The sequence below is a fragment of the Dromiciops gliroides genome, chromosome 1 (assembly GCF_019393635.1).
Source record: "Dromiciops gliroides isolate mDroGli1 chromosome 1, mDroGli1.pri, whole genome shotgun sequence".
Classification (NCBI taxonomy): Eukaryota; Metazoa; Chordata; class Mammalia; order Microbiotheria; family Microbiotheriidae; genus Dromiciops; species Dromiciops gliroides.
In genome coordinates this window covers 33,779,870-33,806,522 of record NC_057861.1, presented here as the reverse complement: position 1 = coordinate 33,806,522, position 26,653 = coordinate 33,779,870, and the positions used below count along the sequence as shown (strand labels likewise).

General features: G+C 55.1%; 1 protein-coding gene across 1 annotated transcript in view; it reads left to right on the top strand.

Moving 5' to 3' along the window:
• NCOR2 (nuclear receptor corepressor 2) overlaps nt 1-26,653 on the top strand; it is a 267,801-nt gene that overhangs the window by 216,851 nt on the left and 24,297 nt on the right. The window contains 19 exon segments of the mRNA XM_043990128.1: nt 510-666; nt 4,269-4,427; nt 7,798-7,931; nt 9,475-9,577; nt 10,461-10,565; nt 11,647-11,750; nt 16,176-16,181; nt 16,184-16,246; nt 16,248-16,274; nt 16,276-16,308; nt 16,310-16,331; nt 19,293-19,331; nt 19,334-19,427; nt 21,895-21,929; nt 21,932-21,976; nt 21,979-21,999; nt 23,500-23,777; nt 24,562-24,913; nt 25,156-25,383. Of these exon segments, the coding sequence (XP_043846063.1) occupies nt 510-666; nt 4,269-4,427; nt 7,798-7,931; nt 9,475-9,577; nt 10,461-10,565; nt 11,647-11,750; nt 16,176-16,181; nt 16,184-16,246; nt 16,248-16,274; nt 16,276-16,308; nt 16,310-16,331; nt 19,293-19,331; nt 19,334-19,427; nt 21,895-21,929; nt 21,932-21,976; nt 21,979-21,999; nt 23,500-23,777; nt 24,562-24,913; nt 25,156-25,383 (2,005 nt within the window).

The window sequence follows — 26,653 nt, the reverse complement described above, 5'->3', positions numbered from 1 at the left end:
AAGTCAGCTTGTCATACTTTGTGCCTGGTCAGGAATCCATCAATTAACAAACATTTGCTAAGATGATGCTATGTCCCGGGCACTCTTGGGCCTTGGTGATACAAATAAAAATGAACTAGCCCCACTCTTATGAAACTGATGTTCTATTCATTCTCTGTAGAAAGCCCTTCTAGTGCTCCTGACAAGTCATTTGAATACCTCCAGTGACAGGGAGGTCACTCTTGGACGAAGCGCGCCCTGCTCTGTTTTAGGAGGGTTCTAATTGTTAGAAAGCTTTTCCTAGTGCTGGGTTGACATTTGCCCCTCTGTAGCTCTCATACAGTGACACTCAGTAAGTATGCCTCGATCGACCAAGGAGAAGTTGAAACTAACAGTTCTCCTTGTTGGGACATTTGAGCTTTGCCATCTGTGAAATGGGGAGATCTCACTCTGCCTCTTGCCGTCGGCTCTCCCCGTGGGGGTGACTGGAGCATCCGGCTGTGGCTCACCGTGCCTCGACTCTCTCCCAGCAGGTCACCAAAGTCCATGAGCCTCCACGGGACGAAGTGACCCCAGGAAAGCCGGCCCCTCCACCTCAGCATCTTCTCCAGGCAGACAGTGAACAGCCCCAGCTGAGCAGCAGTCCCCGGGGCCAGAGCCGGAGCCCTGCTGTGGGGGAGAAGGACGGTAAGCCTTGCGTCTGACATCCTGTACCCTGGTGGCCGGTTGTACTGGCGTTTCTCTTCTCCTTGGGCCCCTTCCTCAATTCAACTCAGCACGGAATGGGTGAGCTTTTCCTGTGTGCTGGCCCTGTGCTGGACACTGGAGACAGAAAGACCCCCCATCCCCCAGTGAGCTTACACTCCCCTAGGGAGAGGAGGAACACATACACCAATAATGAAAGTCGAAGTATGTTCAGGCTCGATACAGAGTGAGTTTTTGGAGGCAATGGCGTCTTTAACAACTGAGACCAAGGTTGGGAAAGATGACAGAGAGGACAAAGCAGGTGAGGGGTGAGGGATTGTCTTTATTTGGTATATCCTTATGTACGTGCTTGATTGCACGTGCCCAGTGCCTAACCCATAGTAGGTGCTTAATAAATGATTGAATGGATGGACAGGTGAGAGGGCAGAACCAAAGCAGTCCCCATCTTGGACCTTAGGTTCAGGTCAGCTGGGGGGCCCAGAGAACGTTCTCAAGAGTCAGGGGCTCCTGGGGCAGCTAGGTGGCACAGTGGATAAAGCACCGGTCCCAGATTCAGGAGTATCTGAGTTCAAATTCAGCTTCAGACACTTGACACTTACTAGCTGTGTGACCCTGGGCAAGTCACTTAACCCTCATTGCCCTGCCCAAAAAAAAAAAAAAAAAAAAGAGTCAGGGCCTCCTAACCAGGATTGGGGAAGCCAGGTGGTGCAGTGGATGGAGCCCCAGCCCTGGAGTCAGGAGGACCCAAGTTCAAATCCAGCCCAGACACTGGCTAGCTGTGTGACCCTGGTCAAGTCTCTTAACCCTGTTTGCCTCAGTTTGTTCATCTGTCAAATGAACTGGAGAAGGAAGTGGCAAACCATTCTAGGATCTCTGCCAAGCCTAAATGGGGTCACAAAGATGTGAACACGACTGAAATGACTGAACGAGAACAAAATCAGGGCGTGGGAGCTGCTGTCAGAGCCCAGGAAAGGTCGCTGCTAGATCAGTGACCTTGTTCCAGATGGAGGGTGGCAAGTTCACTGGCCCTTGGCATCACCAGCTCAGGGTCATGGTAGGTGGTGTGATCGTCGGCTTACCTGCAGAGATGGCAGGTTTTATTATCACATGTGACCGCCGCCCTCACTCCAGAGAGTCTGGCCCTGATTATCATGGTCTCCAGGAAACCAGCCTTCCCGCCCGCCCCCCCCACCCAGAAATCTCTTCACCTTTGCCTCCCAAGCTCCATCCTCACCTGCTCAGCAGAGAGAGCCCCACCCTCTTCTAGAGAGCCCCTACAGAGGATGCCCCAGACTGAGCTGCAGTCATCACAGAGGGGGAAGAGGGAGCCAAGGAGACCCCTGGGGGGTGCATCTGGGCCCATGGCCCCATTGACCCCACTGAGGCCCCCACCCGCCGTCTCCTTCCACTATCTCTTACTGCCGAAGCCAGACTGAATTGTTCTGGGTGTCGCTTCTCCAAGAGGAGTGGGACATTGGTCCGGCCGGGCTCTGCACCGGCCTCCCATTAAAGAGATGGCCTATGGAGCCAGCTCCCCAGCGTCCACCCACTCCACTGATCAGGCGGCCCCTCCCTCGTGGCCACGCCAGCTGAGGACAGTGGCGGGGTTCAGGATGTAGCCCTGGAAAAGGGTTGGGGTGTCAATGCCAGCCTGAAGACAAAGAACAAGACTGCGAGGCCGGGTTTAGCCCATGTTGCCCAGAAGGGACCAATCGGGGCCAGATACCTGCCGTCTAATCTTGCCCACCTGCCTTGGCTCCGGGACCTGGAGTGTGCTCAGCCTCTTGGTGGGAGGTGGGGGAGCTTCCCCATCTTAGGCTCACTCGCTTGGCGCTTGTCCCTCCAAGGAGCTGTTGGTCCAGTGGCTGATGAGGGCTTCAGAGAATAAGAAGTCATTGGCCCTGCCCCCCACCCCCCAGAGATGCACCCGCTGGATAGTGCTGCCCCAACCACTCCTACCATGTACCCCCAGGCTAGCGGTAAAGCTTATTCCAAGCCCGGGAAGATCAAAGGAAGAAGCCCTCCCAGGAAGCTTTTAGCAAGTCCTTACTCCCCTGCCCCCTCTCTGCTGCCCCATTTAGGATCCGCTTAATTGATGGGATCAGTCAGTCAGTCTGTAAACATTCCAAATATGTCAGACACTGTGCCAAGCACTGGAGATGTAAAGGCCTCTGTGAGATCCCCTGCCCTCCACCAGCTTGGGAGGGAGCTCTCGTGGGCTGGAAGCTGCTTCCACGGGTGGGTAGATCTCAGACAAGTCTGGTGGATGAGGCAGCACGGTGTAGCGGAGGGGCGTCAGGGGCCCTGGCTTCAGTCCTGCTGTGGGCTCTGCCCCATCTGGGTACCTGGTCGTGCCCTCAGTTTTCCCATCTGGTAGTGAGGCCAGCCCTGAGCCTGGTGCCCTCCCTCTCAGAAGCCTTGGTGCCCCTTCTGAAGTGAGGCCCCAGCCTCTGCACGAGCCCTCTGCTGATCCCCCAGCAGCTGGCACCCCTGCGTGTGTGCCCACGCTTCCTCTCCCAGTAATGCAGGACGACAGGGGCTGCCTCACCTCTGCTGGGTACCCCGGGATCTGGTTATGTCATCAGGCCCAAGTTAATGGCAGCTCATCCAGGCCCGGACTGCATGCTCTCCCTGGGAGGCCTTCCCACGGTCACAGAAGCTGGCCTTGCAAGGGACCCCCAAGTCCATCTAGTGCAACCCAGGTGGAACCCTCAGCAAGTGGCCTTCCCCCTCCCTCCCTCCTTCCTTCCTTGTGCATGTTCCTATACACCCAGCTGTGGTGACTCTTCCCTGATGGGAGAGCCTTCAGACACAATGTGTTTGGTAAAAAGTCTGTGGCACCCACTGTGGGTATCATCCCCCATCCAGTCCTGGCAAGGGTGGGGGGCAGAGGAGGCAGCCACACCTTTCTCCAGCTGGGGGTGGGTTCCAAGCTCAGGACTTAGAGTCAAGCGAGGCCCGATTTCAAATCCTGCCTCTACCACTCCATACCTGCGTAACCCCGGACAAGGCCCTCCTCTCCTTGTGCCTCATTACCTTCATCTGTAAAATGAGGGGGTTGAATTTGGTGGCCTGTGGGGGTTCTTCCAGCTCTCCTTCCCTCTGAGAGCCTCAGTTTGCTCACCTATCAAATGGGGCTGACAGCGCCCGCCAGCTCCCACATCCCGGGACTGTTGTACAGCCCTTTCTCCCGTGTAGAGAACACTGTACTAGCAGTCAGGAAGCCCCGGGACACGTGCTGCTCTGCATTCACTGGCCACGGGGCGCCCACCTGGCAAGGTTGTGCTGAGGCTCCTCTTTGCGGAGCACGTTGCAGCTGGTCGCAGCTCTGGACAAATGCACGGGGGTCTTTGGGGAGGTTGGGCCGATGGCACAGAGCAAGGCCAGCACACAGTACTGGCTACCGGGCCAGGATGGAGGTGGGGTGGGTGGGGTTGGATGGGGAGGAGGGTGACGCTGTCTCAGGCCCAGGGCCCTGGCCCCAGGAGGACCCAGACAGCTGTGGTTTCCTGAGGGCGGGGCCGGGGGCTGATGCCGGAGCCCGGGGAGGAGTGCCTGACGGTATCACTTGTTTCTTCCTGTAGAAAAGCCGGTGTATTTCCCCCCCTTCTCGGAGGGCCAGAAGCTGAGTGGGGAGCCTCCTCCGTGCTGGCCCCCGGCCCTGCCTTTCCCGGTGCCTTCTCGAGACATGCTCAAGGGCTCCCCGCAGCTGGAGCCTCCCACCTTCCAGTACAACCCTCCAAGTAAGTGAGCCCGGGCCTTGGGGGTGGGCCTCTGCACCGGGCTTCCTGCAGCACCCCTGGGGCCTACCCAGGGACGGCTGAGCCTCCTAGCCAGAGCCAGCCCAGCTACGGTGGCCTGCCTCTCCCCAGGGTCTGCAGGCTGGGCGGCCAGCCCCCCAGGGGGGCCATGCACATCACAGGTGCCAGGCCGCTCCTGAACCTGGTCCAGCTACTAAGGAGAGTCCCTGAGAATGGAATCACTGTGACACGGGTCCCCCTCACAGAGGCCCCACAGTCTGGGTAGAAAAGCTCTGGTTAGAGAATAATGCAGGACAACTATAACTGAGTATCTTCTGTAGAACACATATGAGAAAGGTAATATTTCAGGGTACCGAGGTGGTGCAGTGGATAGAGCGCCAGCCCTGGAGTCAGGAGGACCTGAGTTCAAATTTCTAGCTGTGTGACCCTGGAAAAGTCACTTAACCCCAATTACCTCAATTTGGAAGAAAAAAAAAATTTAGAGGAGAGCTCAGTGCAGGCAGATATGAGTAGCCAGCAAAGGTTTCATGGCTTAGATTGCCCTAGTCTGACCTATACTCATTAATCTTCAATAGCTCCCCAGTGCCTTTGAGTCTGAATGTGCCCTCAAAAGAATCCTGCCTCTAATGTCCAAACCCATCTCTTTCCTTCCTGTGTGCTGGGCCTTAGTCCTTTCATCTTTAGAAACAGGAGGTTGAATCTCTTCCCATTTTAAATCTGTCCCATCTCTGCCCGGCAGCCTGGGAGGTCCTTCTGGATCTGAGATGACTCCTGTCCTTCACTTTGCTCCGGCCGACTTCCTAGGCAGTCAGCTCACCAGCCAAACCAAGGTTGGGAGGCCCCATGGCCATGCCCCAGGCCTGGGACAGAGACCCTCCTCAGGGGGCTTCCCCAAGGTCCCCTGAGGCCATGTGGGCTTATGCCCTCCAGTTTACAGGCAAGGAAACTAAGACCTCCCGTGGCCACAGCTGCCTACACACGAAGCAATACCTCTGGCTTTCTGTTTCCCCATAGCCTTTGGTCTGGATTTGTGCTTTCATCTTGTACTTTATCTGTCACACTCCTATTAGATTACACAGACAGCCATCTTTCAGCCTTGTATTCCCAGTGCCAAACAGTACTCTGTACCAAGTAGGCGCTTAATAAGTGCTGATTGAATATTCTCAGTGCCCAGCACAGCACTCTGTACCAAGTAGGTGCTTAATAAGTGCTGATTGAATATTCTCAGTGCCCAGCACAGCACTCTGTACCAAGTAGGTGCTTAATAAGTGCTGATTGGACCTATTGCAGGTGATGTGTAGAAAGAAAGAAGACTGGCATTCTGGGAAGCAACGTGGACAAAAATAGGCCTAAAGGGTAGGAGGCAACTTGGCTAGATTAGAGAGCATCTATTGAAGAGTGCAAATCAAGCATTAATTAGAAAACATTTATTAAGTGCCTGCTGTATCCCAGGAGGGGATAGATAGATAGGATTGGGCCTAGAAAGCACAGCTGAGCAGTTAGGAAGCCTGTGCTTCTTACGTAAGGGGAGTAACAGGTTGAAAGCTGTTTTCAAAGATTCATCTCGGCATTTGGTGTTGTGGCAGATGGAAGACGTTTGAGGGCAGAGGCTACCAGGCCAGGTAGAAGACATTCAGACGTGTTCTGGAGCCACCTTGGGCAATGGGCTCACGGATTAATGCTAGAAGAGACCTAGCCTGCCCATGCCCCGTTTCACAGATGAGGACACCGAGCCTAGAGGTCACCCGGCTAGAAAACAGCAGAACCCAGACGCAGGCCTCAGGCCTGGCCCTCAGGGTCCCCAGACTTGCGACGTCTGGCTCTGCCTCTCCACATGTCCCCTCACGCGCTCCAAGGCCTGTCAGGTCATCCAACCTGTCTGGGAAACTACCAGAAAAAGATCAGCATCCCCCAGGGGTCTACACCTGCATGCCAGGGTGCCAGTCCCCTCTTTCAGTTTGTCTGCAATTTTGTCTCCAGATTCGATGCCTTGTTTTTTTCTAAACTTGAGCTTATCCATAGGTAGGAGAATAGAATAAATTGTTGGCTTTGGAATAAGGAAGGATCCGGGTTCAAACCCTGCCTCTGACCTTTTTTAGCTAGGCCACCCTGAGCAGGGATCTTCACCTCCATGGGACAGTAGGACAGTGGTTGGATCACTAGGTCAGCATCCAGGAAGACTCTGTGTGATCCTGGGCAAGTCCCTTAACCCGTTGGCCTCAGTTTCCTCCTCTGTAAAAGGAAGAGGATGTGTACCTCAGGCTCTTCAGCTGCCTTCCTGCTGTATGTAGATAGATCTGTGGATTCTGTGAACACAAACAGACGATTTCATGTCATATCCCTGGATCTCCGTTTCCTCTTCTATAAAATGGAGCATTTGTTAAGTTCTTGCTGTGTGCAGGGTGCTAGGTACTACAGGTATGGAGACACAGACCACTCCTGTCCTCCTTCAAAAGTGCCTGCCTGCCCAGAACAGGTGCTCCTGTGGTTTATGAGAAACCTTTGGGCAAGGGAGATCCCCCTCCCATCCAAGGTCCCTCCCCCAGAAGCTGCCTCTGTGTGCAAGAAGAGCCAATGACCCCCACTCCTGCCAGGCTTCACGGCCCATGGCATGTCCCCATGGCTTAAAGGGCCCTTCTTCACTCCGTGGTCCTGGGGCTCAGCTGGGTGAGGTGACAGGTCATGCCAGGCAGATCCACCTGCCGGCTCCCCTCTGCACAGCCCATGAGGACTCTGTGGAAGAGGGGGCACTGTGCCTACCTGATACTGCTTCAGGGCACTCTGCAGTAACAAGGGCAAAGGTCCCCTCCATTGCAACACCATGTGACCCACAAGCACGCAGGGGTGGATAGGGGAAGGTTCAAGGCTGGTATGTCCCCTTTGGTCCACAAGTCAAGGCAACAAACATTTATTAAGCAATTACTGGGTGTCGATATAAATGCCAGGGACCAAGAATGCAGATTCGAGCAAGAAGAATCATGGTGCCAGTGATCTCATGGGGGACGCTGGCACATGCAAGGGAGCTGGATGGGTGTGGGGGAGAGAGGGTACCCACCCCAAGACCGCCGGGAGGGAGTGGCAATGGCTGGCCCGGGCCCTTCCTCCCCATGGAGGCTCCAGGAGGAGAGGGCTAATTGGGGGGCTCCTCAAAGGATCAAGGGGATCCCCCCCACATCATGACTACTCTGTCTTTGTGTCACTGTTGTTTGATGCAGCGTCTGGCGCGTAGTAGGTTTGAATAAAATGCCCATTGGGTCAGTCAGCCGGAAGCCCTCTGGGCATGTGTCATCCTTCAGCAAGATACACATTACATGTGTGTGTGTGTGTGTGTGTGTGTCTCTCTCATGTCCAGGTCACCCAATCTCTCTGAACCTGCATGACGGCTCCAGGTCCGGCCTGCAGAGAGTGCCCGGCATCTCCAACCCACCCCCCCTCATCTCTTCTACCAAGCACCCCGTTGTCCTGGAGAGGCCTGTGAGCTCCCAGGTGAGGCTCGGAGTGGACACCAGACGGGCTTCTGTGGCCAGTTGTGGGACCGGAGGGAATTGACACAGACAGGTTTGATAAGTGGGGCACGGAGGAAACACAAGTTTCTGTGACCCTGTTCTAAGGTCAGGAAGAGCCATGGCCGTTTGGAAAATTCTAGCGTCTTCCTTATGCCCATTTCAGGATATCTTAAGTAACACCTACTATGCGCTAGGTAGGCACTGGATTGCGCAGTCAGAATAATAAAAAGATAGAAGTTGGCATTTACTGTAAGGGGGCAAAGCACTTGGCAGTGTTCTCTCGTGTGATCCTCACAACAACCCTGGCAGGCAGGTGCTATCATTACCCTCCATTGTACAGATGAGGAAACCGAGGCAAGCAGAGGGGTAAGTGACTTGCCCAGGGCCACACAGCTAATAAGTGGCTGAGGCAGGATTTGAACTCAGGCCTTCTTGACTCCATCTAGCACCCTGTGCACTGCCCCACCAGGCTGCCTTGGGACAATTCTGCCTACTTCTGCACTTAAGCAAAGCTTTGTGGCATAGTGTGAAGAGCACTGAACTCGGAGCCAGAGTATCTGAGTCCACACCTCAGCTCTGCCTCTTGGCTTAGCTCTTTGACCTGGGGGCGAGTCACTTTCCCTCTCTGAGCCTCAGTTTTCACATCTGTAAAATGAGCGGGCTAAGCTGTAAGGTCCCTCCCACCTTAGCAGGAGGCTGGCATGGAGCAGGATGACTAGAGAGGCGGTGCCCTTGCTGCCCCCCCCCCCAGCCCCCAGATCCTCCACCCCTCTCCCCCATCCTTTAGTGTTCAGAGGCCCAAGCCAGGTTTTTCCACTGCGGGAAACTAGAGCGGCATGTTCTGTCCGGGGGGGTGGGGGGGGGGTGGGAATCTCTGTCAGAAGGTCTGGATGGGTCACAGTCCGTCCCAGGACTCTGTGCAGGGCAGGGCAGGGAGGGGACTTTGGACCAGGCCTCGCTCCCTTTGAGACAATACCCGAGCTGGGCTGGTGCCAGCAGGCGGCTGAGAAGTCGAGGATCCCAGAGGAAACGAGACTGGGGTGGGGGGGACAGCATTCACATGAGGTAAAAATAGCAGCCAGTGTCAGCGCCCGAGCCTCCCTCCAGCCCGGGACAGTCACCCTGGAGATGGGGACAGAGAACCTTTGTGTTCATGAGAGACAGGGCCAGAACTGGCAGCTGGCCCCGGGCAGTGATGAGGGAGACCGAGTCACCGGGAGGGGCCGCGAGGCTGAGGCAGATCCCAGGGCCCCAGCCGCCAAGGCCCACTTGACCAGATGCAGAACTGTCAGGGACCTGGATTTCCCAGAAGTCGCTGGCTCGCCTCCTCCGACGGCTCTCCTCATAGCAATGATCCCTGCCCTCTCTGCTGGGAGTGAGCCCTCGGTTTACCTGCCTGTGAAATGGGAGCCGTGACACCCTCCGTGCCACTTTGAGGAAGGGCCATGCTTCAGATGCGGAGACACCGGGATGAGCATCTGCCAGGGCCAGACACCCTCTCTTGTCCTTTTCTCTCATCTCAGGGAGTTCCGATTCAGCTACACGCCCCTTACTCTGAACACGCCAAAGCTCCCGTGGGCTCCATCACCATGGGTCTGCCTTTGACCATGGACCCAAAAAAACTGGGTAAGTGCCGGGGCTGCCCCGCCCCACCCGCTGGGCTTGTATGAGTTGGGGGGCTCAGAGGTCACCCAGGCCACACTCCCTCCCTCTACAGACTCCCCCAGCAAGTGGCCAGCCCACCTCCCTTGAAAGCACCCCACGATGGGTGTTGGGCCATGGCTCCTTTCCCCCCTCCCTCCCCTGATGCATTTTCCATGGGCTTTGACCTGGAAGTCGATGTTCAGGCAGATGGGGAGGCGCGGGAGGAGAGAGGCCATCCGGGAGCCGGTGCCAGGTTCCCCAGGCACTCCTTTTATCCGAAACGTGACCCCGCGCATTCACACGGCCTCCTTCCTCCTCTCGGCGAGGGGCCTGGTCGCAGGACCTGCCAGGTGGCCAGCAGGGACCGGGGCTGGGTTAGGAAGCCATTGATCCAACAGGATGTGGTCCCTGAATGCCCCTCCCTTTGGACCGCCATCCTGACTCGGAGCGGATCCGTGCCCGCCCCCTCCAGGGACCTCGGCCCAAACACCGAGTCTGCTTTGGGCTCGGGCTACACAGCTGCCCCCCACGTCTGCCCTTGATGGGTCATCTCATACTCTGGCCGTGAGCCAGGGCTTGCCCACTCCCTCCACCCCAGGGAAGCTGGCCGGCCCCTTCCCCGGACAAGCAGTGTGGAGATCAGGGCTCAGAGCTGGGGGAGGAGGAGTTGAGGCCGGCACGTGTGTCTTCTCTGTCCCGACACCCTCCCACCTGTAGAGGGGCCTGCCACTGGGGGTCCCCAACAGTGGGAAAAGCTGAGGGGAGGGGGAGGGCAGGTGGAGGCTTTCCCCAGACCTCAGTCTGGACAAGGCCATGGAGCCCTAGGGGCTGCTCCCCCCGCCCGTCACACACCTCCCCTTTGTAGTGCCTTTCCCTGGAGTGAAGCAGGAGCAGCTCTCTCCGAGGAGCCAGGCCAGCCAGCCCGAGACCCTGGTGATGCCAGCGACCCAGGAGACATCAGTGCTGAGAGGTGAGGCGGCTGCGGGACCCAGCCAGGGAGAGAAATCCCGGTTCCAGCCATCACGAGGGAGGCGGGGGCAGTCCCGTCCCTTAGCCCAGCCGGGCACGGTCCTCGGAGGCCCCCTAGTCATGAAGCTGTCGAATTTCAAGCTGGGAATGGCCCTCAGAGGTCATTTTTAGATGAGGAGACCAGGGCCTCCAGAAAGACATGTCAAGTGGGAACAGTAGGGCCTGCCCCCAACTGATGCGGTCCTTCTCCCCGATGTTGGGTCATTTCTCCCAAGTTCCCATGCTTGTCCATAGGCAAGGGCCAGGGCCAGAGGCTTTTGTGTCTCCTCCCCACTGGGGAAGTGTTCGCTAGGGGTCAGCTCCCACCTCCCAGATGCCATTGTCCCTCTGAGCAGGCTTCCTCTTGTCACCTGGCCCCATGCCAGTTGAGGAGTGGGGAACAGTGATGTTGTTTTTGCCACCATCCTCATCTTTGTCCTAGCCATTCAATAATTAATAAAAAAGAAGGCTGGACCTAAAATCCAGGGACCTGGGATCTGAACCCAGAACCTGCTCTTACTGACCCTGGACAACACAAACTACAACCAGCATCCCACTTTGGCCTCGTCAGCCCCAGCGCCTTTGGTTGCACAGTTAGTTAATAAGCATCGGGAACAAGAATGGCCAGAGTCTCTCCAGACTCCCGGTCTCCTACCATGCTGTGCTGCCCCCGACTTCTGAAAACAATCATGCCTGCAAAGCCCCCTCAGGAGGAAAGGCCTGGTCAGTTCTAGGGAATCCTGTAAATGTCAGGTGATTAACATGAAAATGATACTGACGATGTACTTCATTTGGTGACCTGTCATTGAACAAAAAGCCATCCCCTCATTGATGATCCCATTGATTATGAATCCTTACGATCGTGACTGGGGGAGGCTTCCCAAGGGCACAAACTTGTGCCTTCGGAGGATCAGGAGAGGTGCTGGGACGCTTTCCTCTGCACAGATGCAGGGCACAAGGTGGCCAGAGAAGGGCTCAAGCCTTTGGAGTGACCGCCGGCTCGGGCTTCCCTCCCCGCCACCTGATGACGTCATGTTTTGTAGGGACAACCCTGGGCTCTGCTCCGGGAGGAAGCATCACCAAAGGCATCCCCAGCAGCCGGCCACCCTCGGAAAGCCCAATCACCTACCGAGGCTCCATTACGCACGTAAGGGAAGGATGAGTGGGGGCAGAAAGGGGGGTCCCGGGGCTTAGAGCGCTGCTCCTCTCAGCCTCCTGTCCCCGGGGGGACCATACCCGGGCGAGGGGAGTGGCATCAGGTGTGCTTCCTGCTGCCCGCACAGTGCATGGGTGCGTGCGTGGTCTTCTTCCAGCCCAACCTCAGGTTCCAAGAGACTGTGAGAGCCCCACAGAGTGAGTGAGTGAGTGAGTGAGTGCGTGCGTGTGTGTGTGTGTGTGTGTGTGTGTGTGTGTGTGTGTGTATTTGTCTCTGTAGTATACAGATAGCTGGGTGGTACAGTGGATAGAGCCTAGTCAGGAAGACCTGAGTTCAAATCTAGCCTGAGACACAGTATTAGCTGTGTGACCCCGGGCAAGTCACTTATCATCTGTCTGCCTCAGTTTCCTCCTAGGTAAAACGATGATTACAACACCACTTACTCTCCAGGGCTCTGCCTGGCAAATAGTAGGTGCTATATAAATGTTAGCTATGATGATTATTACTACCAGTAATAATAATGGTAGGTTGGCTAGGGTGGAGGTACTTCAGAGGTCACTACTAAATATTACAAATATCCCATTTAATCCTCACAGTAACCCTGGGAGATAGATAGGTGCTGTAATTATCCCATTGTAGAGATGAGGAGACAGAGGGAAGCAAGTTAAGTGACTTGCTCAGGGTCACAATGCTTTTAAGTGTCTAAGGCTGGATTTGAACTCAGATCTTCCTGCCTCAGGAAAGGCATTAGAGGTAAAGATGATGATTGTGGGAGTGCTTTGAAAATTTTTCAGTGCTCCCCAAGTATAGAGCATTGTTACTATTCAGTGTTCTCGAAACTCCCTCTTCTTGAACCCTGGGTCCTATCTCATGAGATGAGTTCTCATTTTATAATCGGTGAAATGGGCATAATAGTGGTACCAACCTGTGAAGTGCTTTCCAGCACCTCCAGGACTACGTAAATGGTAGCTGTTTTAATGATTAATTCATTCCGTTATTCTGAGCCTGCTAACTGAGAAGCAGGGAATGACAGGCCTTCTCGTGGGCTTCGGTCATCATCTTCTTCCTGTGCTCCAGACTGTAGGTCAGAGAATGATAGATTTTGGAGCTGAAAGGGGCGTCAAAGGCCATCTAGCACAGCCTGCTAAATTACAGGTTAGGAAACTGAGGCCCCAGGAAGTCATCCCTGGCCCAGGATCACCCAGGCAGGCTCCTCTGACTCAAGAATCTGGCCCTGTTCTATGCACCACGCCCCCTCAATCAAGGGTCATCAGAAAGGGAGAAGGGAACTGCCCTGCTCTCAGGAGACAAGGGAGCACTGAGAATTCTCTCCCTCTGAATTTTCACAGGGAGCTGCCTGGCAGCTGTGCAGGGAGCCACAGCCTGTTCCAGCTGGCTCTTAGAGCCCCATAATCACAGGCCTTAAAGGGCACTCCAGGGCCTAACCCAAACTCCCATCCTATTCAGCAATCCCTTGGAGACCTTGGTTAAGTCCTAGTGATTTGCTTGCATGACCCTGGGCTAGTCATTTCCCTCCCTGAGCCTCAGTTTCCTGCTGTGGAGATGGGAGGGATCTTTCACCCGGGGGGCATTCCTGGAGGTAAGGAGGCAGTGTTGGAGTTGAGGGGGTGGGAAGCCCATGGCAGCCTCAGCGTGGCAGACCTCAGTGGCGTAGGAAGCCTGGAAGAGGGGATGGGAGGAGGAGAACGGCTCTCGGCACCTGGAGCACAGACCCATGGTGAGTTTAGGTGACTTGCCCAACGTCACACAGATGTTGTTCATGGGATCACCAGGGACCTTAGGGCTGGCCATCTGGTCCATGGGGAAACTGAGGCCCAGACGTAGTGTCAGAAGCAGGGGGGAAACTCCAGGGGCCCGTTCCTTCTTTCAGTTTTGTATTTCCCCCAACACTTAGTACAGAGCTGTTTGGTGAATGGTGGTTGCACTGGATTTCCTGATAGCCCCGTCTGCCTCGCCTCAACCAGTGCCCCAGAGACCACCAACCACACAAGGAGGGAGGGCTGGGGTCAGGTTCACTGAGAGCCGGTGCTGCAGGCAGAGCCTTCCGTCATTCCAACCCCCCCCCCAGGTTCTCTTTCCCGCCCGCCCTTCCCTCCCCATCCCCACAATGAAAGGGGTCACCATGAGCATTTCCTCTTGGACCTCTGCCCAGAAGCTGCAGTCCACTCAGCCCCAGACCTTGTAAAAGCCAAAACTGGCCTCGTGTGCTGGTCTACCTCCCTCTGCCCAGGGTACCCTGAGGGATCTGGCTGTTGTGGCTGAGTGTCTCCAACCCCTCTGTGTAGAGGGGGAGGCAGAGCAGCCTTCATCCCTCTCTTCCTGGCCTCTTAATTAGTGTGACCCTGAAGATAACAGGTTCGGTTATCTTCCCTTGGAGAGCCTGTATTGAGAATAAAAGGCTTAACCCTGGCCTTCTCTGGCCCTTTTTCTCAGAAAAATGCTGACCGAGTTCCTCTTGTTAGGAAGGGGAAAGTTAGACTGTCATAGATTTTCTGCTGGAAGGGCTCTTGAGAGGGTCTAATCGCAGAGCTGTGACTCACAAATCAGCACAAACCCTGCGAGGGGAGGGGCAGGCTGGGGAGCCCACCTGATATGTGAGGGGAGGGCAGACGCTCCATCTGGCAGCTTCCTGTTTTAATGATTGTTAGCTCGGCACTGCCAGGGCGATGTAAGCGCTGTTAATGCCCTCATAAAATGGGGGATATCTGAGGCAGAGCCTTCGTCACCCCACCCTAGGTATAGCTCATCTTTTGGATGGGAAGGAAGCAATCCTCTCGGACTGATGTGACATAGCCAAGGTGGGCAGGCAGAGGTAGCGGGCAGCTAGCCAGAGCCAGGATTTCCTCCGACCTGCAAAATCCAGGGTACCTTCAGGACACAGCCAGAGGGGTGCTGGCCTAGTGAACTCATTCACACTAACGTGGGGATGATTTTAAACAGTGACCTTTTTTCCATGTAAATCTCTGTGAGCGGTTGTCCTGCTAAGCTGCTCATCTCAGAGTGGATGAGTTTTCCTCTTTGGGAATGAAGCTGGTTAACATTCTCTTGAGAATAGGTCAGAGGATATGAATTTCTAGCGGCTAAATTTCAAGCTGAAGGCATGACCTATCAGGGATGAGTTGGGGGCTAGAAAAGAGCTTCAGCAAACATTTTAGAAGCAAAAGTCTGGATAAGAACAGCAAAAGGTGGCGTTAGGAGAGCGGGATGGCTTCGGATCACAAAAGACCTGGGTTCAGATCATGCCTCTGACACTGCCCCTCCCACCCCATAGGAGGGGAAGTTGCTTCCCTGAGCTTCCAGGGTGATATCACCAGCAATCATCACTAAAGTTCTGGCTTTGGGGGCCAGCTCGGGTTTGAATGTAGTGACTTAAGAACCCCAGGCCTCTGGCACCGTCCTGAACTGGGCAGGGCATGCTTTGCCTGGCTTCTGGCCGTGGGCTAGAGCTCAGCCATCCCGTCGGGTGCCAGCAGGTCAGGTGGGGCCTGCAGCCTTGTCTCTGGGCCCGGGAGCCAGGAAGGATGCCAGCTGAGTTCTCGTCAGCAGAGAGAAAGCGCCATTGTCCAAAGGTGTGGGTGGCTTCTAGCGAGTTCTAGTCACCCAAGCCAGCAGCACGGCCCTCAGGAAAACAAAACTCCCCAGGGGCCCATGGGGGAGAGGAGCTTGGAGCAGCTGTGTCCAGCCTTCCTGTCCAGGCCGGTGGGAACTCAGACATCATCCAGGAGCCCGGCAGGCACTTTTCTCCCCCATTCTCCGAGGCCAGAATTCAGAGTACATGGGTCTGAGGGGGTCCAGGGGGACTGATGCTGGGCTGGGAGCTGGACGCTGACTCCCATTCACCCCCACATCCTCATCTCTGGAGACTCTCTAAGTCGCCACTCATCAGAGGTCGGTAAGGAGGGGGCATCGGTCCCTTCATCCTTAGAGAAGAGGATGCCCCTCAAGGTCACTTTCCATACATGGGTCACTCAACTGATCCAAATCAGGGATTTGAACTAGGTCATCCTGACATCAAGCCCAGTGTTTGAAGCTCTCCATCCCCTCACCTAGTCGCATAAAATCCTGCATCTTAAGCTGGAAAGGACGTCTGCCTGAGGCCATTCATCCAGCCTCGTTTTGCACATGAGGCCTGGCCAGGGATTTGAATCCAGGTGTTGTGGATCTTCCTTTCCACTGTACCCAGCGCCCTTCCTTCTCGGGTCTTAGTTCTGGTCCGTCGAGTGCTAGTATAGACCTTTTATCTAGAAACATCTCTGTTATTGTGGCTGCCTTGTTCCCAGGGTCTTCGGCCTGGCTGTTGCCCTGGCCCCCTCTCCCATTTCTGTTCACTGGTGAGCTGTGCCCGTGAGGGCTGCGTGCCGGGCTGTAACATCTCTCCCCCTGGGCTGCTTGCAGGGCACCTCCCGGCTGATGTCCTCTACAAAGGAACCATCACCAGGATAATCGGAGAAGACAGCCCCAGCCGAGGTGGACAAAGGCAGAGAGGACGGCCTGCCCAAAGGGACACGTCATCTACGAAGGGAAGAAGGGGGCACGTCCTTTCCTACGACGGTGAGCTGGACGGCTTGGGAGTGGGAGCAGCGAGGGGCTGTCTGTCGGCAGAGACGGGTTAGAAGGGGCCCAGAGCTTGGCCTCCCTTCCAAGGCTTCTTCCCAGAATAGACACAGGCCACTGGGAAACTGGGGCTCACCCATAAAAGTGTCGAGAGTTAGGCCGGCCGCCTTAGTAGGGAAAAGGAGCAACCAGAAACAGAGGGTGAGGAGGAGGGTTTTCTTTCCAGCTTAGGGAGACCAGACTATACTGATCCTGAGGATCCACGGCATAGTCCCCACCCTCCCTGACAAAGCAGGTCCCCAGAGCGTGGCTCCATCCCCCATCCTGGGGTCCTAGGTATAACAGAGAACCCTGAGGAGTCAGGGAGCAGCCTCTAATGCCTGGAGTTCAGCCCCCACCGGCATGCTCCTCCCCCAAGATTATCAGCTGAGAATCCAGTCAGTCAATCAGCCCTTGTGTAGTTGCTGTATGTGCAGTTAAGAAACAAGCCGTCACCCCAGATGTCTGAGGGCCAATCTTTCACAAGTACGTTGCAGGCCAGGGGAGAGCAGTGCCTCCAGCTCAGAGAGCACATGTGGCAAGTCGCTGGTTCACAGCTCCTGGCTGCTTCCCACCTCGTGGAGCAGCAAGGCTTGCTCCCTTTGAAGTCAAGTCTGCCCCTTCCTCCCAGTAAAGACACTGTCCCCCAGCCCCTGCTCTATCGGGGAGGTTGGTGAGGTGGACACTGATGGAAAGACACCCCACCCCACCGGATGTTCTTCCCTCCGCCATGTTGCTCCAGTTCTAGAAATCAGTCTCAAGTTTCCTCAGTCTGTCTAAACAGGATTCTTGCACAATGCCTGGCACATAGTAGGTGCCTTAATAAATGTTGGTTGATTGATGTTGTCATCCTGGTTTGGAAGGTCTTTCTAGCACTTAGTCAAAGGCCTTTGCACTTGGTTGCCCTGGGACACAAGAATGTGAGGCTTTGATGGGCAGCCAATGGCCTATTGCAGTCAGAGGCCACATTCTCTGACCTGTAGGAGTCTGGGTCAGAATGAGGACATTTCCCTCTTTCCTCCGTTAGTCAGAACAGAGAATATGGGCATGTGGCAGATGCTAGCCAGAGCCGCCCCTATAAAGAGAACAGGGCATTGCTATGAAATGGCCAGGAGTTGGGAGGCAGGAGAATGGGGCTTCACCCAGATCTGCCACTGATTCAGCTGGATCCAGGGAAGGCCAAGATGCATTTTATTAGGTACCATGTATATGCCAGGCATCATACTAAGAAACAGAGATATAAAACGGGAAATAAACTGAACCCTCCAGGAGGTTTACATCCTGCCAGGAGTGGGGAAATTGATTTTTATTTATTATTTGAATGATAATTAATAATACTTTGTTGGCAGCTCTATAGCACTTGAAAGTGCTTTCCCAGAAATTATCTTCTTTGATCCTACGGTAAACCCTGTGCTGTTGCTGACCCCATTTCACAAATGAATGAACTGAAACTTAAGGTGGAGTGACATGGCCAGGGTCACACAGTGTCTGGGCAGGATTCAGACCCGGGTCTTCCTTACCTGCACGTCCAGCTGAGTCTCATGAGACAGCGAGGGGGGTGTCTAGAAAAGGATGAGTGTGATGGGGAGAGAAAACCCTCAGGGCAGGCGACTGCCTCCCCCCCCATACCCTGTCAGTAGTTAGCCCTGAAGCCCATAGGGCACAGGTGTTCCTGGGAGGTCAGAGCTCCTTTTGAGGACGTCTAGGTTGCTGCCCCTGACCTCTCCTTGGGATCCTCAGCAGCCCCTGGGGCCAGGCCCAGGTGGGGGGCAGGGTAGAGAAAGGCTGCGGCCAGAGGGCAAGTTCTTGAGGGTGCCAGGGGACCTTGGCAAGAAGAGGCTTAGTGCGCTGGCCTGGCGGCCGTGTGAGCGTACAGGCGCGCCAAGGATGGGTTTTCTGGTCTCTTGTGGAGTCCCCGGGAGGAGGTGTGTCCTCTTGAGCTCTTTGCTTCTCCTTTGCCCAGATCTACCCCCGCCCCCAGCCCCCCTTCCACGGCCTCTCCAGGTTTTCCCGACTCTGACACTGTCCTCTCTGGGAACTGGAGTATCACCAGGCACGTCCCTGCCAGGCCCTCCGGTTGCTCGGCAGGGCAGATGGGGTTCCGGGAATGGTCCCCTCTGGGAGGGGGCTGAGCAAGGAGCCTGACTGCTGGGCTGTCCTACCAGAGGGTGCAGAGGGCTCTGAGAGTTGATTCGATTACCTGTGAGATTCGAGAGGACCGCAGCTTTAGACCTGGCAGGAAGCCTGGCTGCCCGAGCATCAGGGCCCATGCTGCCCATTGCACAGATAAGGAAATCGAGGCCCAGGGGTCTCAGGGTAGTGAGCCCGCAGGGTCTCTGCTGTCTCTGTCCAGTCGTGCTCTTGGCTCTTCCCTGCCCGCAGCTTGACCGCTGGCAGCTTGCCCCAGGGCAGGGCCCTTCTGCCTGAGCCTCTCATCTTTCTCTCTGTCCCCGGAAGGCAGACGTGGACACACAGACCTCTCCACACACATGCCCCCAGACATACTGACCCAGTTAGGCTAGAGTAGAAGGAAATGTTGCCCATCTCCCATTTGTGGAAATCACCCAAAATAAATGACTTCAAAGGGCGGGCGCAGGAGGGGGGAACACGCCCGGAAAATCCCAGTAGCCGATGCCTGGTGGTCTGTAACTCTGGACCAGTCAGGATCCAGAGCCAACCACAGACAGTGGTGGGTTTGAGGGAGAACGTCTAGTCACCGGGGGTGTGGAGACGTCTGCAAACAAGGTGCTTTGGTGCTGGAGCTGAGGGGTCAGAAGGGCATCGGTGTGCCAGCCTGTTCCCGTAGCCTCCAGGGTTGGCCAGCTAAGGGGCGAGTGAGCCCCAGCAAGGGGAGAGCTCTGAGGCCCCCAGCCGCTGCGGGGCTCACACCAAGCCAACCGACGTGTCTTTGATTTCCAGGGGTGATGTCGGTATCTCCGTGCTCTAAGGAGGATGGAAGAATGGCTCGGGAGCGACCCACGAGACATCTGCCTCCAAGCGCACTTACGACATGATGGAGGGGCGCATCGGCGTGGCTCTCCACCAGCATTGAAGGTGGGTGGGCACGCTTCCCCAGCGGCCTCATGAGGGCTCCGCCCTTCCTGCCGGTCCCCATGTCACGGTGCGAGCTCCCTGAGCTCAGCGCTGCCGAGGACCATGGGGCAGTAAGAGCACAGCCCCTCGTCCTCTGGGGCCTTTCACTGGAGTGTGGAGAAAACGGCCACAGGACAGTGATAAGCCTGCTCACTCTTAGTGTGGTTAATCGAAACAGCTAACACCTACAAAGCGCCTTAAGCACTCAGCTTTCTCGAGCCCGTAGAACAATAACCTTTGGAGGTGGGTACAGTTATTAGTTACGATCTCCATTGAGGGAATGAAGGCAGCGCTTAAGTGGCCTGCCCAGGGACATCACGCTAGTAAATGTTGGAGGGCAGATTTGAACCCAGGATTTACTGACTCTCCAGTCCAGCCCCTTCCCCCGGGGCCCGTGGTCATCAGTATAAGATTTATAGAGTCAAAGGTTTGGAGCTAGAGCGTCAAGTCCACTACCCTTGTTTTAGGGGTGAAAAAACTGAGGCACAGACAGATGAAATGATTTATGGGGTCGTACAGTAAGTGTGGAAGGCAGACCGACCCCCGCCCAGCCTTAGGGTGAATGAAAAGCAGCCTAGCTTTGACCCAGCGGGCGCCGGCATGTAGCAAGTGATTGATAAATGTTGATTGATTCATCCATTCAATGAGGATCTTGCCCAGTCAGTCAGAAGCATCCCTTCCAGGGCTCCAGGCATTGGGAAGCGCGGTCTGCCCTCAGGCAGCTTATCTGTAGTAGCTGAGGCCAGAGGCGTCAGACTCAACACCACACACAAAAAAGAACAAGATTAAATGTAATGGAAATGTTTAGCAAAACAATCAAGTACACCCCAGGGCAGCTGACGTTCATTTGTGGTTTTCTAAATCAGTGCCACAGTTGGACACCATTAGCTGAGAGCTCCTCACCTTCTCTGTGTTGTGGGCCCCTCTGGCAGACAGTCTGGGGAAGTCCAGGGACCCTTCAGCATTCTGCTTTGAAAGGTCTCAAAGAAAACATAGAGTTACCAAGGAAACTGGGTAGAATGAAATGAAAATGTATTTTTTCCCCATCCAAGTTCATAGATCCCCCCCTGAAATCTGTGGACCCCAAGTTCAGAACCTTTACATTTTAGCAAGTACTTGACTCACAGCAGCCCTGTAAGCTAGTGCATTATTAAACCCATTTTATACATGGAGAAACTGAGGTAAGAGACAGTTAAATGAGTGCCAGAGGTGAGTCTTTGACTCCAAGTCCACGTCATCTTTGACATCCTGCCTCTTAGAGGAATAACATTGATGGTGGTGCTGGTGGTGATAACAGTAACAGCAAAGAATGGGGCATAGAGAGCTGGCCTCAAAGCCAGAGAACCTGAGTTCAAGTCCTGCCTCTGACACATACTAGCCTTGTGATGTGCTAGGGAAGTCACTTAACCTTGAAGTGTGCTCTATGCAACTCAATGATAGCAATTATAATTATTACAGTAATAGCAATTATATGACACTTTAAAACTCACAAAGCACTTTATAAGCGTTATCTTATGTGTTATCTTATATGATCCTCATAACTACCCAGAGAGGAAGGTACTCTTATTATCTTTTTTCTTTTTTTTGTGAGGCAATTGGGGTTAAGTGACTTGCCCAGCTAGTGTTAAGTGTCTGAGGCCGGATTTGAACTCAGGTCCTCCTGAATCCAGGGCCGGTGCTCTATCCACTGCGCCACCTAGCTGCCCCCCTGCTACTCGTATTATTTTATTTTGCAGTTAAGGAGACTGAGACAGACAAATGAAATGACTTGATCAGGGTCACACAGCTTCTAAGTGTGGATTTGAATTCAGATCACCCAGATTCTAGGTCCTGCTCTCATCCATTGCTCTAAGACTATATATAAGAGGCAGAGAAGGTACCTATGGGTGGAGGGCTTTTCCTCACCTGGGAGTTGCCTATCCCATTGAAACCACACATCTAGAAAAACAGTAACACAGTAGTGGCCAGAACCCTACCTCACATTGATGTGGCCCTTTGAGGGCCTTGCTCACAATACTGGGTAAGGTTGGTAGTCATATATACAAATACATACGTACATACATATGTACGTATGTATGTGTGTGTATATTTAATATGTAATATATAATATATTTAGTATTTTATATGTATGTATTTGGTTGGTACCTGCAGTTTTATTAGTATAAGCAATTCCCAGTGAGGAACTGGCCTCTACCAAGTGTAGATCAACACTTGCTCTGCAACTTAGTCTTAGAGAGAGAAAAACTGAGGATGGGAAAAGTGACACCACTTGTGGCTGCTTCCACACGTGACCAGTGACTGAGGCAAGAACTGAACCCAGTTCTCTGGCCTCCAAATCCCACGCTCTGCTCACCCTGTTAGTCCAGTTCTCCCAGAGCTATCAGAAGCCACATTCCTTTCCAGGACCAGGTGCCCCATCCAATCACAGTTGTTCTTCCCCTTTCTTAGGTCTCATGGGCCGAGCAATCCACCAGACCGGCACAGCCCCCACCACCTGAAGGAGCAGCACCACAGTCGGGCTCGATCACACAAGGTAACGTCTCCAGGGCAGCGGTATGTGTGGGAGACCTGGGAGGAAGGGGGCGGCTGCTCAGAAGGCCGCAGGCCCTCTTCTCCTTTCCCAGGAGGAGGGCCTGGGCCGATTCCATTCTCAGATGGCCCCTTGTCCCTCTAAATAGAGGCGCCGGTTACCCCTCTTCGTTTCCCTATCAATCACCCATCATCTCACCCGAGCCTTCCATTCTTTTTTTTTTTTTTTTTGGTGAGGCAGTTGGGGTAAGTGACTTGCCCAGGGTCACACAGCTAGTAAGTGTCAAGTGTCTGAGGCCAGATTTGAACTCAGGTCCTCCTGACTCCAGGGCCAGTGCTCTATCCACTGTGCCACCTAGCTGCCCCCTGAGCCTTCCATTCTGCAGAGGTCTACCCCATAGAGGCAGAGGGATAGGTAGAGCTCAACGGGAACTTCAGGATCATCCAGACCATGTCTCTCCCTTGCCACACACGCATACACCCTCCATCTTACAGAAGAGAAAACTGAGGCACAGAGAAGTGAATTGACTATTCCAAGGTCACACAGTGACTAGGTGTGTAAACTCAGGCTTTCCTGACTCCAGAGCCAGACACTCCCTGTCCCATTCTATCCCAACAGCCTCCCTGGGAAGTACACAGGTAAGCATGGCAGGGCACCATCATTCCCAAATGATAGATGAGAAAACAGAGAACCCAGCAGGAACAAGGTGACTCACTCCGTGGCTGAGTGGAGATTAGTGCCCTGGCTTTCCTTAAAAGCAGGGGCTCTCCTCCGGGAGCCTGCTACACAAGAGGAAGGGGGAACAATAGAGGAGGAGGAAGATGAAGGCCCGTCTCTGGATAAGACGGAGAGTTGGACAGAAACATACCCCCCACACCCACGCATACACACATACACTCCCTCACACCGCCCCCAACACAGGTCAGCAGAAGTACACTCACACAGATATGCCAACACGTCACCCCCAAACATATTCACACACCCCAACACAGACACAAACACCAGTACCCAACACTACCCACACAAACATGCACAGACACCCACCTTCACAAACCCCTGGTGAGAGTCTTGTACTTCTCTTTGTTTCTTTTCAGGCAGACCTGTGTGATCACAGGTCTCGGTGGTGGGAGGCAGTGTGGTGCAGTAGAGAGGATGCTAGATTTGGAGTTAGGGGGCCCGGTCCCGTCACTTCCTGGCGGGATCCTGTAGGGTTAACCTTCCAGCTTCTCCCTCCCCAATCCACAATGCTGAACCTTGCAGAAGGGCCTAGCCACACACCAAGGACAGACAGGGACAGACAGAGGCAGGACTCGGGCCCAGGTCTCCCTGACTCCGGGGCTGGCCTCGCAGAAAGGGAGGTGTTTTCAAGCCTGCTGGATGGGCTTTGAGAGCAACCTTGAGAAGGCAGCTGTGCGTCCTGGCTGTGAAGGCCCAGGCTGATTGGTTTGTGGGTGTTGGGAAGCTCAGTGCCTCACTGCCTCCCCTCGTCCCGGCTGCCGGCAGGTATACCTCGGTCCTACGTGGAGGCCCAGGAAGACTACCTGCGGAGGGAAGCCAAGCACCTGAAGAGAGAGAGCACTCCGCCTCGGGACCTGCCCGACCCCTACAAAGTGCGGCCCCTGGAGGGGCTGACCCCCATGAAGATCAAGGGGCACGAGGGCCTGGTGGCAACTGTGAAAGAAGCAGGCCGCTCCATCCACGAGATCCCTCGCGAGGAGCTCCGACACACACCCGACCTCCCCGGCCCCCCGAGGCCCCTTAAGGAGGGCTCCATCACCCAGGTAGGAGGAGGGGGCGGAGCCAAAGCTTGAGGAACAGAACGTGGGGGCGGGGCTTGGCATGGTTGGCTTGTTGCTGGGGTCCACAGAGGAGTCTGCCCCAAGGCACTCATCCCTCCCCGTCCAGATTCAAGGTTAAAACCTCATTTGCTCACCTGACAGGCAGCAAGGGCTTGGAGCCAAGAGGGCCCAGCCTCACTTATGCTTTAGGGCCTCAGCATCCGTGTGACACTGAGCATCAACCATTCAGAGCGTCATCCGTGAAATGGGCGTGATGCTGCCTCTGTCCTCCAGGGCGCAGTGTGAGGCCAGATGGCCCGGTGACATAGCTAGTAAGTCTCTGAGACCAGATTTGAACTCAGGTCTTACTAACTCTGGGCCCGGGGTTCTGTGCACTGTTCCAACCAGCTACCTCCAAACCTTGCATTTTACAGATGAGGAAACTAAGGCCCCACTCCCTGCATCTTGTGCCCTTCGAGGTACATGTCTTCTCCCTCAGAACGTAAGATCTTTGAGGGTAGGGAGCCTTTTTGCTCTTTCTCTGTCTCTCCAGTGCGTGGCACACAGTAAACCTTCATAGATGCTGGTTGGCTGGTTGGCTGATTGCCCCCGGCCGTCCAGGTGATAGAGGCAAAGGTGCAGGCCTGCGTCCTGGCCTCTGGCTGCTCCCTGCCCCTCTGTCTGATGTGAATGGAGGTTTCAAGAGTGGTGGTACATGGGCATTGATGAGGGCAGCCTGCTGTGCAAAACTGCACTCTCACCTCCCCCACCCCTCCTCCCTGCCCAGGGCACTCCCTTGAAATACGACAGCGGTGGCTCCTCGGGCAGCTCCAAGAAGCACGATGTGCGCTCCATCATCGGCAGCCCCAGCAGGACGTTCCACCCCGTGCACCCCCTCGATGTGATGCAGGATCCCCGGGCCATGGAGCGCTGCTACGAGGAGACTCTCAAGAGCCGGCCAGGCTCCGTCACCAGCTCTGGGGGCTCCATCACCCGCGGGGCGCCCGTGATCGTGCCAGAGCTGGGGAAGCCCCGCCAGAGCCCCCTGGCCTACGAGGACCACGCAGCGGCTTTCGGTGGCCATCTGCCCCGGGGCTCTCCTGTGTCTACACGGGAGTCCACGCCCCGGCAGCAGGACGGTGAGTGTGTCTGCCTGAGGAGGCTCAGGATAGTGGGCACTGTGTCCACAGGGAGACCTTGGTCTGATAAGGAGATGCTCATTTAGGCTGTGGTGGCAGAATCATCCCAGGCTAAGGCTGGAGGTGCCAGGACCCACCTCAAGGGCCAGGGTGTTTCAGTCGGTCCCCAGCACTGATACACAGTTGGTGCTTAATAAGTGCTGATTGCTTGATCAGGCATCTTCTTTCTACTCACTACCTAGGAAGTCTCTCAGCCAGCAAGGGATCCCAGGAGAGGAAGATCACAGCAACCCCTCGGGAGCTTGCTAGCTCCAAGTCTCCGCACACCGTAGTGCCGGACCACCACCCACACCCCATGTCTCCCTATGAGCACTTACTCAGAGGCGTGAGCAGCGTGGACTTGTACAGGGGACACATTCCGCTGGCTTTTGATCCCACTTCCATCCCCCGGGGAATCCCCCTGGATGCAGGTAAACCTCTTCCTTCACCCGTTAGGTCCCCATTGGAGGCAGCCTGGCCTTGTAGCCACAGGAGCTGGGTTCAAATCCCGTCTCTGACACTTCCCTCCCCAAGTCTCCTTGGGCACTTCCTTTTGGTGACCCTCAGTTTCCTCATGTATAAAATGAGAGTGTTGGACCAGACAGTCTCTAAGGTCCCCTCTAGCTCCTACTGCAATGGGAGCCCAGTGGGAGCGCTCTTGAGCTCCTTCCCGCACCGAAAGCCCAGGCTGCCCCTCTGAGAAGAGCCTGCAGGCTGAGGGCTTGCTTCCCCCAGCTAGGCTGGCATTTCCTTGAGGGCAGGGACATTCTCATCTTTGGGCACCTCGCTTCATGCTTGGCCCACAAGAAGCGTTTAGTCAATGTTGATCAGCATCATCATTGTTACAGCTATTGTGACAGGGAGGGGCAGGATGGCTGGGCACTCACTTCCCCACCCACATTCCAATCTCATTTGACCTTGGCTGGGGGGTGGGAAAGGCACTTGTTGGGATTTCTGTGAGATAGGTGAGGAGGCTGAGGGGCATCCCGGCCCCTTGATCCCTTCGAAAGTCAGTGGTCGGCCATTCACAGGCTTGGGCTGGGCACAAGGGGAGGTCATCTTTTTAGAGAAAACTAGCAACAGAAGGATCATGGGAGAGGAGAGTGAATTCCCAAGCAATTATTCATCTCTTACTGTGTGCCAGGCAGGCAGTAGGGATATGTACATTCAGAGCTGTCAGGGAGTCTGATGGCCTTCCTGTAGGGAGGAGGAAACAGGGCCCTCGGGGGAAGGTGCCTTGTTCCCGGTCACAGGGTAAGATGCCAGGAGCATCCAGAGTCATTGCTGAGAGCCTACAGGTGGCGGCCTGAGCTCGACTACAGTGGCCCCTGCGGAGAGGGAGCCTAGATTCAGATGCAGTGGAATGGATGGGAAGCCCTTCCCAGCCCTAGGAGAAGCCTTCGCCCATAGTGTTTTGTGGGAAGGTAGTATTAGAATCGTGGGTTTATAGCTGGAAGGGACTGAGCCCCTCCATCTACAGATGAGGAAACAGGGCCCTCGGGGACCATCAACCCCTCGTTTTACAGCCTGGGACCTGTCGTGTAACCTGGATACCTGATCCCAAATCCAGAGTGCCTTGTGCTGGACCGCAGAGGTGGTGTTTTGCTCTGGTGGGGCTGAGTTTGGGGCCAATTGATCCCCCATAGAAACTGACCTTGAACATCACAGTCTGAATCCCCAAAGCCCTATCGAGCTGATCTT